This window comes from Vulpes vulpes, chromosome 12, assembly GCF_048418805.1.
Source record: "Vulpes vulpes isolate BD-2025 chromosome 12, VulVul3, whole genome shotgun sequence".
Classification (NCBI taxonomy): Eukaryota; Metazoa; Chordata; class Mammalia; order Carnivora; family Canidae; genus Vulpes; species Vulpes vulpes.
In genome coordinates, this window is record NC_132791.1 from 156553466 (window position 1) to 156568090 (window position 14625).

Below are 14625 nucleotides of genomic sequence, written 5' to 3' on the forward strand. Positions count from 1 at the left end.
TGTTCTGCAGTGCTTCAGACATGATCGGTATTAACATGTTTTTTGGAAATGAATGTAATCTTAAAACGACTCAGGAAACCATTATTAGCAAACATTATTAGCAAACAGTACGTGTGACCTCGATTTCTCTCACTAGACTGAGTTTCTCCAGAGTCCGTAAAATCACCAAACCTTTCTAGAGTCCTGAATGTTGACTGTGGTATGTAATTGGGTATTAAAAGGTGTTAGCAGTATGCCTCCAGGGATCTAACTGAGGGCTAATGCAATCAGAGAAGACTTAATTAAGTGGGACCTGAGTTGGTAAAACCCTTTTTCCTTACTGGCAGGAAATTAATGATAATCAATATTCGTATAGCATTTTATCATATCTTCACAACATCACTGGATGTCACCTTTATTTTTATCTTTATTTTATCGGTGAAGAAATGGAAGCCCCGAGAGGGTCAAGTCATTCCATTTAGCAAGTGACAGAGCTGGAACTAGAAACCAGATCTTAGGAAATCAAATTCACCGTTAGAGAGATTTTTTTTTTTTTCCATTTCGGTAATATCAGTGAGTACATCTGTGGAGAGGGACGCAACATTCTTTGATTTCACTTTCAGGCAGTCCGTATAGAAAATCGGGAGAAATAAGGGCCAATCACTTTGCCAGGTCAAACTGGGACCATCAAGCTACACTGTTACTCTTACCGGCTTCATAAAAGACTACGATTCCCAGCATGCCACAGGGTACCTCCGGGAAAACTTCCACTCCCGGCATGCTGTACTTTGGAACTCTCAGTCCCAGGATGCAACGCTCCCCTTGCGCCCAGAGCGCCATCGAGACTACAGTTCCCAGCATGCAGCGCCGCCCTCAGTTTCTGGCGCCCCGCTGGACCCTGCTTCGGAGAGACCTTTTGGACTCCAGAGGGCGGGTCCTGAAGCCCCAGCCCCGTTTGGGAGACGTGTCCGCGGGGCAGTTTGGGCGCGTTGGGCCTCTCCAGACGAGGCCTCGAAGGGACGGGTCGGGGCCCGGCCCGGGCTCCCCTCAGGCAGCGTCTGAGGCAGCCCCAACAGGGTCCTCCGGGGGCCTTGCTCCCTTTGAACTGCGGTGGCGGGCGGGCGCACGGCCTCCCGCAGCCCCGAGAGCCGGGGTCGCCATCACCATGGCCACGGCTGCGAGTCGGCCCTGCGCCGGCAGGTCGCGGGACATCCTGTGGCGCGTGAGTGCTGCGCGCCGTGTAGCGCGCGCTCGGCCCGCTGCGGGGGTCGCGCTGGGCGGGCGCTGAGCGCGCGTGCGCGCTGGGCGGGGGAGGGGCCGGCTCCGGGGCGGCGTGGGCAGCGCGAGGGCAGCGCGTGGGGACGGGGCGCCCGCCGGGACTGCTGGCGGCCATGTGCGGGGGCGTCCCGAGTGGACTCTGGGGGCGGGGGGGGGCCCGGGGCCTCGGCAGTGGAGGCCGCTCGGGGGACGGGGATGCCGTCGCGGGGCCTCTGGGCGAGGGTTTCGTGCAGGGGGCGTGTGCCGGCGAGAAGCGGGAGAGGACGTCTGGAATCGGGACGAAGGCGGTGTGGCCCAGCGGAGGCCGTGCGCCACGCTGACGTCTCGGGGGTCTTTCTGCCTTGCCCTCGACCAGTCCCTGAGGTCCTGTAGCCGGACTTCGGGAAGCAGCACGGGCGTTCTTTCTTTTCCCCGTTCCCACCTCCCTGCCGCCCTTCAGACGCTGACTGTGAACGGTCTTGGGGCCGCCGCGGTCGGCTGCCGCCTGATGGCCGTGCGGGCTTGTCCCCACTGGTCCACCTTCGTCGTAAGCACCTCGCAAACCCAGGAGCGTTCCGCCTTCCAGAATCCGCCAGTCCCGTGTCCCGCCCACGCTTCAGAGCCCCCAAGTATCTCTTCTTGCATCCGCTTACTCCGCAGTGCATCTCGCGTCTCCTAAGGGCCCGACGCTGATGATTCACGCGCGAGTACAAGGCAGGGACTGCCCAGTTCCTGCCGCCGCTGATGACTGAACGCGAGGACGGTGCACAGACCTTCCCCGTAAAATGTGTACAGCTCCCACGTATTGACGCCTCGGTCAGGCCTAAAGAGGCCAGCGTGGAGATGCTGTCGAATACAGTGGTACAACTAAGTAAGACAAGTATTCTCCTCCCTCAAAGTGGGGTATATTTTTTAAAGGTTTTATTTATTTATTCATGAGAGAGAGAGAGGAGGCAGAGACACAGGCAGAGGGAGAAGCAGGCTGATGCAGGGAGCCCGACGCGGGACTCGATCCTGGGTCTCCAGGGTCACGCCCTGGGCTGAAGGGAGAAGCTAAACCGCTGAGCCACCCGGGCTGCCCCAAAGTGGGATATTTAATGGGGCATCTGACTCTGGACTAGATGGGAGCATCAGTTCATTGGTAGGATGAGATTCGGTAGTTGTTTGCCGTGTTATTGATAGGAGTAAACATTGCGGTTTATATATAGCTGCATGTGCTACGATCTGGCGATCTGGCGTAAATACTAGTGATTAACATCCCATATGAAAAGATAGGATTTGCATAACTGAAATAACTAAAGTAGTTTGACTTCATGGTTGAGGGATTTTGTTTGCTTAATTATAGGTTTTGGGCTGGAGGATAGTTGCAAGTATTGTCTGGTCAGTGCTGCTTCTACCCATCTGCACCACAGTATTTATAATCTTCAGCAGCATTGATTTATTTCATCCTATTCAGTGGCTGTCTGGTAAGTGATACTCAGTTTGGGGAAATCAAATTTACAGGAACTGCTTCTCTCTCTCTCTCTCTCTCTCTTTTTTTTTTAAAGATTTCTTTATTTATTCATGATAGACACAGACAGAGAGAGAGGCAGAGACACAGGCAGAGGGAGAAGCAGGCTCCATGCAGGGAGCCTGATGCAGGACTCGATCTCAGATCCCGGGATCACAACCTAAGCTGAAGGCAGGTGCCCAGCCACCCAGCCACCCAGGCGTCCCTACGGGACCTGCTTCTCAACATAAAAGTTGCATCATGTTTCGGTTTGTTTTTGTTTTATTCACTGCCTCTGTTGATTGACACGGCAAAACATGCACCTTGAGGTAATCTTAAGGCATTCCCTTCATAAATCACCTTTTCACTATATAATTATAAGAATAAACTGTCAGAGATCACTTGAACAAAAAAGATTAGAAAACCTCATAAATAAAAACTTAATTTTTGTGTTTGTCTTTTTGACTGCTTTTTTTTTTGACATTTTCTTTTTAAGGACCAGAACTGTTCCCTTTATCTTTTTATTTTATTTTATTTTATTTTAGACTTTATTTATTCATGACAGAGAGAGAGGCAGAGACACAGGCAGAGGGAAGCAGGCTTCATGCAGGGAGCCTGACGTGAGACTCCATCCCCAGGTCTCCAGGATCACACCCTGGGCCAAAGGCGGTGCCAAACCGCCGGACCACTGGGGCTGCCCCCTTTATCTATTTTAAAACTTGGAATTTATATCCTTAAAAAACCTGTCTAAAATTAAGCCTACTTCATTTCTATATTGTGGTTAATTAAAAAAAAAAATGAGAGAAAAGGAGAAAGGAGTTAAAGACTAAAAAACATAGAGGAAAAGACAAAGACTGATGTGAGGAAAAGATTGGTACAGACTAAATGTTTCTTAAAATCCGTGGAGACAAAATTACTAAATTAAGCTATGATCATGTTAATTAATAATAACCTCCAATTATTGCCATGTACTGTGTGCCACGTACTGTACTAAGCATCTTAAGCATATTGTTATCCTTCTTACAACCCTATATAATAAAAGGGTATTATCCCCGCCTTATAAATGAGGAGGCTGAGACTCAGGTTATAGAAGTCTGCAGAGACACAGTCCGGGGGGAGTAACTGAACCAGGATTTGAACATTGGTCTGTGACTTTAAAGCCAGTGTTTTTCCTCTGTGCCATACTAGCATTAGAAAGAAGTGTTGCCGGCGTAGGTTTTGAGCTTTTGAAGTTTTGCCTAAGGCTAAGAATCACAAATACTTGAAATTCTTTTAATTTTCCTTTCCACTACAATAAACAAATTTCTTTTGCTTTGGGAAGTGGAAAGTGTGTTGTTAATTTAAATTTCAGAAGAAAGTGCTAATTTTTAAGGAGTTAGCAGCTTTGCCTTGTGACCTTCGGAGATATTGTTGCTAAAGAATTAGAGTCCCGCTAAGTTTCTCATTGAAACATCTCAGTCACTTCTTAAGGTAGGTCCTACAAGGCAGATAAAATTAAGCCATAAGCCAGCAGGGGGATGGCAGGTGTTTCTGTAACCACCTTCCCTAAACCTGGATCACTCATTGATCTTGGTGGTCTGGTCACAACCTTGGAATATTCAGTACTGAAATCTAAAACCATTACCAATTGTTCAGAATTGGCATTTAAGAAAAAACTTTCTGCCATTTTGTGGGCCAGGGTTTTTTAATCCTAATAATACTTTCTCTCCAGATGGGATTTGATTTATGCCATTTTTCTCATCAAATGTTACTCATCTCCTTCAACTTTTGCTTCACAAAGTCTTTTGAGATAAATTGTATTCTCCTCTTATTTCCTGTCTCATGAATCATTTCTTTCATTCTTTTAGTTCAGTATAACGTTGGGGTTTAATTGTGAATCCTTAATAAATATTCTTTATTAATTTTGTTTTTTTTTTGTTTTTTTTTTCTTCTTTATTAATTTTGGCCAGTAAATGATACTCTTAAAAATTATTGGTTTCATTATTAAGTTTTAGTCTATTCAGTAAAATGTATTTCCTTGTTGTTTTTATTTCTCTTATTTATGTTTTTAGGCATAACATATATATATGTATTTTAAACTGGGCCAGATTTTTGAAATGGAATATTACTTGTTGAACTACTCTAAAATGTGAATATGTTAGTATTTTATAAGGATTATCATGATTTTTTATTTTTTTAATTCAGCATTTAAGTAATTTATGGCTTATGCTATTTTCAGAAATGTTACTCTTTTAGCTGTAGGAGCTAATTGCATTTGTTAAGAAGAGATCTGAAAAATACTATTTATATTGTAAAAAAGAGGCCTTGTTGATATTTTACTAAATGTGGTACTTCTCTGTTTCACATGAGGAAAGACATTTGCATATGGTAGTATTTTGTCTGATGTTAACATCTGGGTCATCTAAAAGAAGTTCTGGTGTAATTTTAAAGGACCCAGAGTTTGGTCCAAATAATCACACCGTAGTTCTTGAGTTGATGTCCTGTAGGACCTGTCACAGTGTATGAGTAAAGTCTTGAAGAAAAGATGGCTTTTAAAATGAAAGTTACAAAAAAATAAAATAAGTAAAATAAAAATAAAAAATAAAATGAAAGTTACAGTTGTGGTTCAAACCCTTTTTTTTTCTTAAACCCTTTTTCTATTACCATTTACTGATCATAACTACATGAGTGAATGAACTTACTAATTCATCTCTCTTGTTTTTTAGATTCTTTCAATGATCTGTATAGTTCCTATGTAATCTTTTACCTCCTGCTGCTGTCAGTGGTAGTAGTAATAATAAGTATTTTTAATGTGGAGTTCTATGCAGGTGAGTTTTCAAATGTTAATCATCTTAAACATATGTGAATTTATATTCTTAATGGCAGACTCAATGCATTTTGTATGTGGGTGTATATAACAGGCTTGTTTTGTGCAATTTAAAATGTGAATACAGAATCATCTGCTTTAAATGTTTGAACTAAAAATTTATTTGAATGTTAGTTTCTCTGTCTAAAAAGAATATTTAGAGCTCTTAGGACAAATATCGTATGATTCTACTTAGATAGGTTTTAGAGTCATCAAATGCATAAAGACAGAAAGTAGAATGGTGGTTGCCATGGGCTGGGGGAGGAGGGACTGGGGAGCTGTTGTTTGATGGGCACAGAGTTTCAGTTGGGGTGATGGGGAAGTCTTGAGGTGCATGGTGGTGATGGTTGCACACAGTGTGAATGTACTTATGCCACAAAACTATATGCCTAAAAATGGTTAAAATGGGAAAAAATGGTTAACATGGCAAACTTATGTGTGTTTTACCACAATAAAAAAATTTAGACCTTTTAATAGTTCACAGCTGCTGTTAAGGCTGTGACTCAGCAGATGTATTATAAAAATAACTCCTTTATAGGGTAGGAGATCAGGACCAGATGATTTCTAAGGTCGTTTTCAAATATAAAAGTCTATAATTCTATAGTTAAAAGAAGAAAAAAACTATGTTTTGCCTTGGGAGAATCACCTGCTAGATTGTAGAGCTTTTTATTTTCTCAGTTTCTCTTTTTACTTTTTGTGCCTTTTGTGATTCCTGCATCTGTCCTTTTGGTACAGTAAGCTTTTTCTGACACTTCCTTTTTGATTATAGCATCATTCCTCTTTTTAGCTCTTCAGTAGTTACTTCTTAGAGATGGTATAAAATTTCAGATCCTGCTCTGGATGTTACAACACATACCCTTTTCTTTTTTCTTTTTTTTTTTTTTTTTTTTGTATATTTTTTAATCGGAGCTCAGTTTGCCAACGTATAGTATAACATCCAGTGCTCATCCTGTCAAGTGCCCCCCTCAGTGCCTATCCCCCAGTCACCCCATCCCCCCACCCACCTCCCCTTCCACTACCCCTTGTTCGTTTCCCCAAGTTAGGAGTCTCTCATGTTTTGTCACCCTCTCTAATTTTTCTCACTAATTTTCTCTCCTTTCCCCTATAATCCCTTTCACTATTTTTTATATTCCCCGTATGAATGAAACTGTATAATGATTTTCCTTCTCTGATTGACTTACTTCATTCAGCATAATACCTTCCAGTTCCATCCACGTCAAAGCAAATGGTGGATATTCGTTGTTTCTAATGGCTGAGTAATATTCCATTGTGTATATATACCACATCTTCTTTATCCATTCACATTCCCTTTTCTTTTGCTTTTCTAATCCCTTACTCCTAGTGCTGGATTTCTTTTTCAGTTCGAACCATATACCGATCTCCATGGCTTAGAGCACATGTTCTTTTACACGTTCCCACATGGTGTAGATGCTGCACTAGGGCTTTCCATCTTGTCATTCTTAAAGCCTGATTACTTACTTTGGCTCATTGCTTCAACAAGCATTTTGTGTGCCATACATTGTGTGGGGATAAGAAATAAGTGTTATGGTCCCAGTTATCCCAAGAGGATCACAATTAATGGGGAGACAGATAGTAAACATCAGACATATTCAATAACAATACACTGGATAGTATGGGAATATATAGGAGCACAATTTACCCAGCATAGTAAACTTCCTGGATGAGGTGGTGCTTAAAGGATGAATTGTATTAATTAGAGAAGGAAGATGATCTAGGGAAAAGGTATAGCACATAAAAAGACTTAGACACATGAGAAGCTTTGGTATGTTTAGAACATTAGTAGTCAGTTACACGCTCAGTAGGTCTCTGGGGCATTTCTTACAAGGAGGGAGAGGTGATAGAAGCCTCCTTCTCAAAGTATAGAGCACCTAAGCTTTCTCCCTTCACACGAATTTTCTCTCTCACTATAATCTCTTTACTTGGAGTATATTAAAAGAATGTTATAGGTCGGGAAACCCTCTAGTAGCTGTTTTCAAAGGTCAGCGTCTCTCCTCCTCACACTTGCCTACCCCAGCACACTTCCAGAAAACTTATTTTTGATTATCAGAGAGGTATTAGATATTGCTATACAAACATTTATTTTAGTACTCAATATTGTCATTCTTTACCTAGTTTGTGGTTTATTTTTCACATTTGGGCTATATATTGGCAAGTTCAAACGCTGGAGTAAAGATAACTTGTCAGAGGACAAGCACTATTTAAAAAAATGATTATTTATTCTTTTCTGGCACTTAAGAGAATGGCAGGGTAGACACTATTGAGAATGGCAGGGTAGGCACAGCTATTGAGAAATTTTAATGAAAAAGAACTGAAAAATGTTAATCGTGCTGTCCTTAGGTTTCATCTCTCAGAGTCTTTGGTTTTTCTTTTTTGTGTGCATCTCTGTATTCAATCTTCCCAAAATCTTTTAACTTCAAATTTTCAACTTAGAATTTTTCTATACATTAACTCTGTTTCTTTCTTTCCTTTGGAATATTTGTGTGAGTATAAGAGGGTATAATAGTTCAGGTCCTTTGACTACATACACTACAGAGCATAAAACCTAAAGCCATGGTGATGTGCTTTGTTTACAGTTGTGCCTTCCATTCCCTGCTCCAGACTGGCACTAATAGGGAAGATCATTCACCCTCAGCAGCTCATGCACTCATTCGTCCATGCTGCAATGGGAATGCTGGTAGCTTGGTGTGCTGCGGTGATAACCAGGGGTCAATACAGTTTTCTTGTGGTCCCCTGCACTGGTACTGAGAGGTAATACTAAATATATTTTTTCTATGGAACCTTGTTTATTTACTAAGCCAAAGGTGACCTGCGTAGGTAAATAGTTTATGGACATTTCTTTGTTTTCTAGACTTCTGGAAGGTGCTTTTATACATATCATCAAATGTTTTTGATATTTGTTTGTTGAATTCAACATTTTTTTTTTTAAGATTTTATTTATTTGAGAAAGAGGATTAGCAGGGGGAAGAGGGAGAAACAGGCTCCTCATTGAGCAGGGAGCTTGAAATGGGGCTTGATGCCAGGACTCTGGGATCCCACGGCCTGAGCTGAAGGCAGATGCTTAACTGACTGAGCCACCCAGGGGCCCCTCAACAGTTTTTTTTTTTTTTTTTAAGATTTTAATTTATTTATTCATGAGAGATACAGAGAGAGGGGCAGAGACACAGGCAGAGGGAGAAGCAAGCTCCATGCAGGGAGCCCGATGTGGGACTTGATCCCGGGACCACGGGATCACACCCTGAGTGAAGGCAGGTGCTCAACTACTGAGCCACCCAGGCATCCCAGCAGTTTTTTTTTTTTTTTAAACCATTGTCTGTGCAAGATGGTGTGCTAGCTGCTTTTGGATTTATGAGAGTGATTCATGCATAGACTATAAGGTCCTTGAGAGTTAAGAATAGTAGGGGAATTAAAACATGGGCACAAAGGGATGGTGATAGGAGAGAAATCAGAACTTTAACATGAAATGAGATGTAATAAGAAAGTGAACTGTGCATGTAAAACCTGTGGGAGTTCAGAAAGGAAAGATCCCTTGCTTCTTGGAGGAGGTAGCATTTAGGTTGGAGTTTAAGGAAGTACTGTATGGGAAGAATGAAGAAAAAACTTTAAAATAATTACAACCAGGTTCTTTAGTAGAGTACTTTTATAATTTTAAAACTGATATAATTTTAAAACTGTCTTTAGGAGAGAGTGCACGTGGGGGCAGGGGACAGAGGGAGAAGGAGAGAGAGAATCTTAAGCAGGCTTCATGCCCAGCACAGAGCCAAATGGGTCTTGATCTCACGACCCTGAGATCATGACCTGAGCCGAGCCACCCAAACGTTCCTAAACTGATATAGTTCTTGAACACATGACATTGATAAGAATTTCAGTTTGATATTCTGACTTTAAAAATCAAAAAAGATTACGGTAGTAATCTTAAGTTCCCTGTTTAATTTTCTTTCTTTTTTTTAGATTTTATTTGAGAGCAAGAGCACAGGTTGTGGGGGAGGGGCAGAGAGAGAAGCAGGGTCCCCACTGAGCAGGGGGCCCACCACTGCCAAGGGCTCTATCCCAAGACCCTGGGATCATGATCTGATGCCAAAGGCAGATACTTAACCAACTGAGCCACCCAGGCACCGCTGTACTACTGAATATTTAATTTCCTTTTGTTGCCCAGTTACTATAATGTAAGGCAGTTTTTTTTTCCTAATGTGATAAATTTTCTTTAGTGAAAAGGGTCAGCATGAAGGATTGCCCAGTTAGACAACACAGACAAAAGCCCAAAGTTATGGCATAGAGGTCCATACATTCAGTTCTAGTTCTCTCAGTCCAGATGCAGTATATCCACTTGTGAGCAACGTTGTTTACTATCACAGGGGACATTCTTACTCTTGCCAGATTTCCAGAGGAAGACCTAAAGAGTTAACCATTAGGTCAAATTCTCATGCATCAGTGAAAGAGTTTTGTTAGTCTTGTGCCCACACTGAACCTGAAATGAATTATTTTGTTAGAACTTGGGGCATTCTTTTCTTTTAAGATTTTATTTATTTATTCGTGAGAGACACAGAGAGAAAGGCAGAGACATAGGCAGAGGGAGAAGCAGACTCCCCACTGAGCAGGGAGCCTGATGCGACACTTGATCTGAGGACCCCGGAATCATAACTGAGCCAAAGGCAGATGCTCAGCCACTGAGCCACTCAGGTGCCCCGCATTTGGAGCATTTCTTAAATGGATAAGTCAGTGTTTGAGTTTAAAACTGTGATATGTGTCCCTGACTATTGAATTAATAATCTAATCTTTTCTTTCCAGTTTAAATAGCCCTGCTACACAGACCTGCTTAAATGAGTATCACCTTTTTTCCCTGCTGGCTGGAGCATTTATGGGCTACAGCTATAGTCTCCTGTATTTTATTAACAACATGAACTATCTGCCATTTCCTATCATACAGGTAAGATAGCATTTGAGTGTTACCTTGTGTCAGAATTTGGCAGAGTTAAAATTGCCTTGATGTATGTACGTATAACTGGCCTCATCTGATTAATTCAAGATTTGATAGTAAAACTTAGGACTGAGATTATCAAAATGCCATTTGGAGAGGACAGATTTTTCTTCCATGAGATTTTATCATGTATGTGATAGCCGTCACTGCCCTTCCCACTGCCACTCTGAGAATACTGCTTTGCCCCACTCTTTCCCTCCCTGCTAGGTAGTGGCAGTTGCTGTGACCTAGCAGGGCTAGGGGAGGATGATGATGACATTCATGCAGTTGCCAGCTTCTTTTTGAACCTAAGAACTCATGGGCTTGAGGATGTGCAAGTAAGTATAGAATGTCAGTTACTGTCTCAAGTCTTTTCTAGAACAAGGCATGATGTGTATTAAGTAACAATTTTGACTGGTTTGAGCTATCTTTCAGTTAGGTTTTTAAGAATCTAATCTGGCAGGAGCCTTCTCTACAACTAGCATCACCTCCTAAGACAGGAGAGAGAAAGATCAGTTCAGATTTCTCCTATGGCATCAAGGTTCTTTCCAGGCTGTTCCCCACTCTTCCTGACTGTGTTCTTACTTCATTCCTGTGCTGTGGTAGGCTGAGGACTGGTCTTTGGAGCAAAACTATTAGAACCAGTCCCTTCCCATTAGGACCCAGTCTGGTGGGAAGGGAGCGATGTGTAAACACATGTGTTATGAGAGTGTGTATATTAGGCTTCTCCTGGTTTAAGTGAAGTTACTACATGCCTCTTGCCTCTATGAAAATACACATACTGCATGGAGATAGTGTTCACAGAAAAGGAGCTGGCCCTTACCTCCCTGTAGACTGAGTGTATGAAAAAAGAGTCCCAGTTAGAAATTCTTCACAGTTTGAGAAAATGAATTGAAAGCAGAGTGTCAGCTTTGCCACCTTAAAATTTCACAGAGGAAAAAACCCGAAATTCTATACAGAACTATCCATGTTAAATCATATTTGATCCAAATATAAGACTTCTCTATAGAGAAGAAAAGTGTTAGAAAAAAAGGAGATACTCCAAAATAATCTTGCTCCTCCCAGTTGAAAGTGACCATTTGTTCATCACAGATACACAGTAGAGTAAATGTAGGAATAGCCTAATAATTGATGGTACTGATAAATTATTTCTACCATGTAATGTCATATTTATAAAATTTGTCTACTAAATTTTTTATTTCTTTTGATTAAAATTGAGATTAATTCTCATATCCCAGGAGTTTCTTCTCTGATAGTAATATTTAGCTTTGGCTCCAGGTTCAGCTTTTGCAGAAGGTTAACTTTTAACATTTGGCCATTCAGTAGTTGGCCAAAATGTATTTCGGGGGCATCTCTTATAACCATGAATGTATAGTGGTCTTTGGTCTGCCCAGTGGTATTTGTTCTTTTCCCACCTGAGGATGGTTGGAATAGGGGTTTCATTGGGATTCAGGGAGTGAGGGAGGTAAGGATTGTGGCAAGAGCAGTTGAAATGATGAATTTTTGTGCTCAGGATCACAGTTTCTCATCTATCACGTTTGTAGCTGTGTTTGGCCAGTTGGGTAGATTTTTTTTTTTTTTAACTAATTTTTATTGGTGTTCAATTTACCAACATACAGAGAAACACCCAGTGCTCATCCCATCTAGTGTCCCCCTCAGTGCCCGTCACCCATTCCCCTCCACCTCCCGCCCTCCTCCCCTTCCACCACCCCTAGTTCGTTTCCCAGAGTTAGGAGTCTTTATGTTCTGTCTCCCTTCCTGATATTTCCCAACATTTCTTTTCCCTTCCTTTATATTCCCTTTCACTATTTTTTATATTCCCCAAATGAATGAGAACATACACTGTTTGTCCTTCTCCGATTGACTTATTTCACTCAGCATAATACCCTCCAGTTCCATCCACGTTGAAGCAGATGGTGGGTATTTGTCGTTTCTAATGGCTGAGTAATATTTCATTGTATACATAAACCACATCTTCTTTATCCATTCATCTTTTGATGGACACCGAGGCTCCTTCCACAGTTTGGCTATTGTGGACATTGCTGCTAGAAACATCGGGGTGCAGGTGTCCCGGCGTTTCATTGCATCTGAATCTTTGGGGTAAATCCCCAACAGTGCAATTGCTGGGTTGTAGGGCAGGTTTATTTTTAACTCTTTGAGGAACCTCCACACAGTTTTCCAGAGTGGCTGCACCAGTTCACATTCCCACCAACAGTGTAAGAGGGTTCCCTTTTCTCCGCATCCTCTCCAACATTTGTGGTTTCCTGCCTTGTTAATTTTGCCCATTCTCACTGGTGTGAGGTGGTATCTCATTGTGGTTTTGATTTGTATTTCCCTGATGGCAAGTGATGCAGAGCATTTTCTCATGTGCATGTTGGCCATGTCCATGTCTTCCTCTGTGAGATTTCTCTTCATGTCCTTTGCCCATTTCATGATTGGATTGTTTGTTTCTTTGGTGTTGAGTTTAATAAGTTCTTTATAGATCTTGGAAACTAGCCCTTTATCTGATATGTCATTTGCAAATATCTTCTCCCATTCTGTAGGTTGTCTTTTAGTTTTGTTGACAGTTGGGTAGATTTGCTTCCTTAGAAGATTGAGGGGGGACACCACACTTTAGCTTTCTTTGATTAGCCCTAAGAGCCTCGTGCATGTTGTATGACCTTCCCTTATGTGCTTTAAGTTGCTAAGGAAAGCAGGATTGTCAAGAAATTGCAGGCTTGATATAAGATCAGGCCCATTTCTTCATCTGAACCTCCATAAAATAATAAATCGCAGTAGCCATTTACTTTTTTTCTTTAGCTGGCCCAGCTGACTAGAGAATGTTAGACCTTAAAAAAAAACTACTACTTTTATTATTTTTCTCTGCTATTTTTATTGTTATACTATAATATATATTATACATAAATATTACCCTTATATATATGCTTATTATTATTATTAGCATTATTATTAGCATTGTCATCATCATTATTATTATTTTTTTGTCATCATTATTTTTGGTGCTGCCTGTCAGGTTACTTCCTAAGAGTATAGTAGTAACATTTCGATTCAAAAATATTTAAATAGTATAGGGGATCCCTGGGTGGCGCAGTGGTTCGGCGCTTGCCTTTGGCCCAGGGCGCGATCCTGGAGGCCCGGGATCGAATCCCACATCGGGCTCCCGGTGCATGGAGCCTGCTTCTCCCTCTGCCTATGTCTCTGCCTCTCTCTCTCTCTCTCTCTCTCTGTGACTATCATAAATAAATAAAAATTAAAAAAAATTCAAAAATATTTAAATAGTATAAATAAAATGAAAATTCCCTTTGGCCATTCTGTGGCCAATCCCAGTCTTTGCCTCAGAGATAATTGTGGCCAGTTTGGTGTATTTTCTGCTAAATCCTTTATATTTACATGTATAATACCTGTAACATTATATATTTTGTGGGGTGGAACTTCCATAGTTTTATATTGCCCATATTATTCAGTAACTATTATTTTCATGTAACTATGAAAAATTATATCTTTTTAAAAATCTAATTCTAACTAATTTACTATTAGCCTACTAGTTTTCTTTAAACTAGTCTACAGTACTGAAACCAGTTCTATTGTCCTGATCAAATTCTTAATGATAGACTGACAGGGAAAAGCAGAATATTAGTGTGGAGTAAAGGACAAAGAAAGAAGTAGGATGAACATCAAGACAAAGCTTGGCAAGCTATTTCACAAGAAGTGTAATTTTTTCACGTTTTTTCCTTGATTGGTATTTCTTTCATAGATTGTTAGAATTGAAGGTACTCATTAACGCACTGTTTAGCTGGGTCAGCCTTCTTATCACACAGATTAGAGACATGACTTGCTTAGTGCTGCCCAGAGAGAAGCACTAAAACTCAGGTCTCCTGACTCAATCTGGTGTCTTCTGCTGCCTATTTTCTTGCAGGTAGCATTTAAAACCATTTAGTTATAGAGGTAGTGTGTACATTATATTTAAGCTTGCAGTCTCTGAAACTGGCCTGCCTGGATTAAAATGTTGGATTTTCCTTTTGCTAGCTGGTAAGTTGGTTCAGTTGTGCCTTGGTTTTCTCATTAGTAAGATTAGGATAA

General features: G+C 41.3%; 1 protein-coding gene across 1 annotated transcript in view; it reads left to right on the forward strand.

Annotated features, from left to right (window-relative positions):
• Window positions 1-784: 784 nt before the first annotated feature.
• Window positions 785-14625, forward strand: part of NDC1 (NDC1 transmembrane nucleoporin) — a 47644-nt gene continuing 33803 nt past the window's right edge. The window contains exons 1-5 of the mRNA XM_026007042.2: window positions 785-1201; window positions 2582-2702; window positions 5431-5532; window positions 8165-8339; window positions 10377-10515. Coding sequence (XP_025862827.2) covers window positions 788-1201; window positions 2582-2702; window positions 5431-5532; window positions 8165-8339; window positions 10377-10515 — 951 coding nt within the window. The 5' untranslated portion in view covers window positions 785-787. The remainder of the gene's footprint in view (window positions 1202-2581; window positions 2703-5430; window positions 5533-8164; window positions 8340-10376; window positions 10516-14625) is intronic.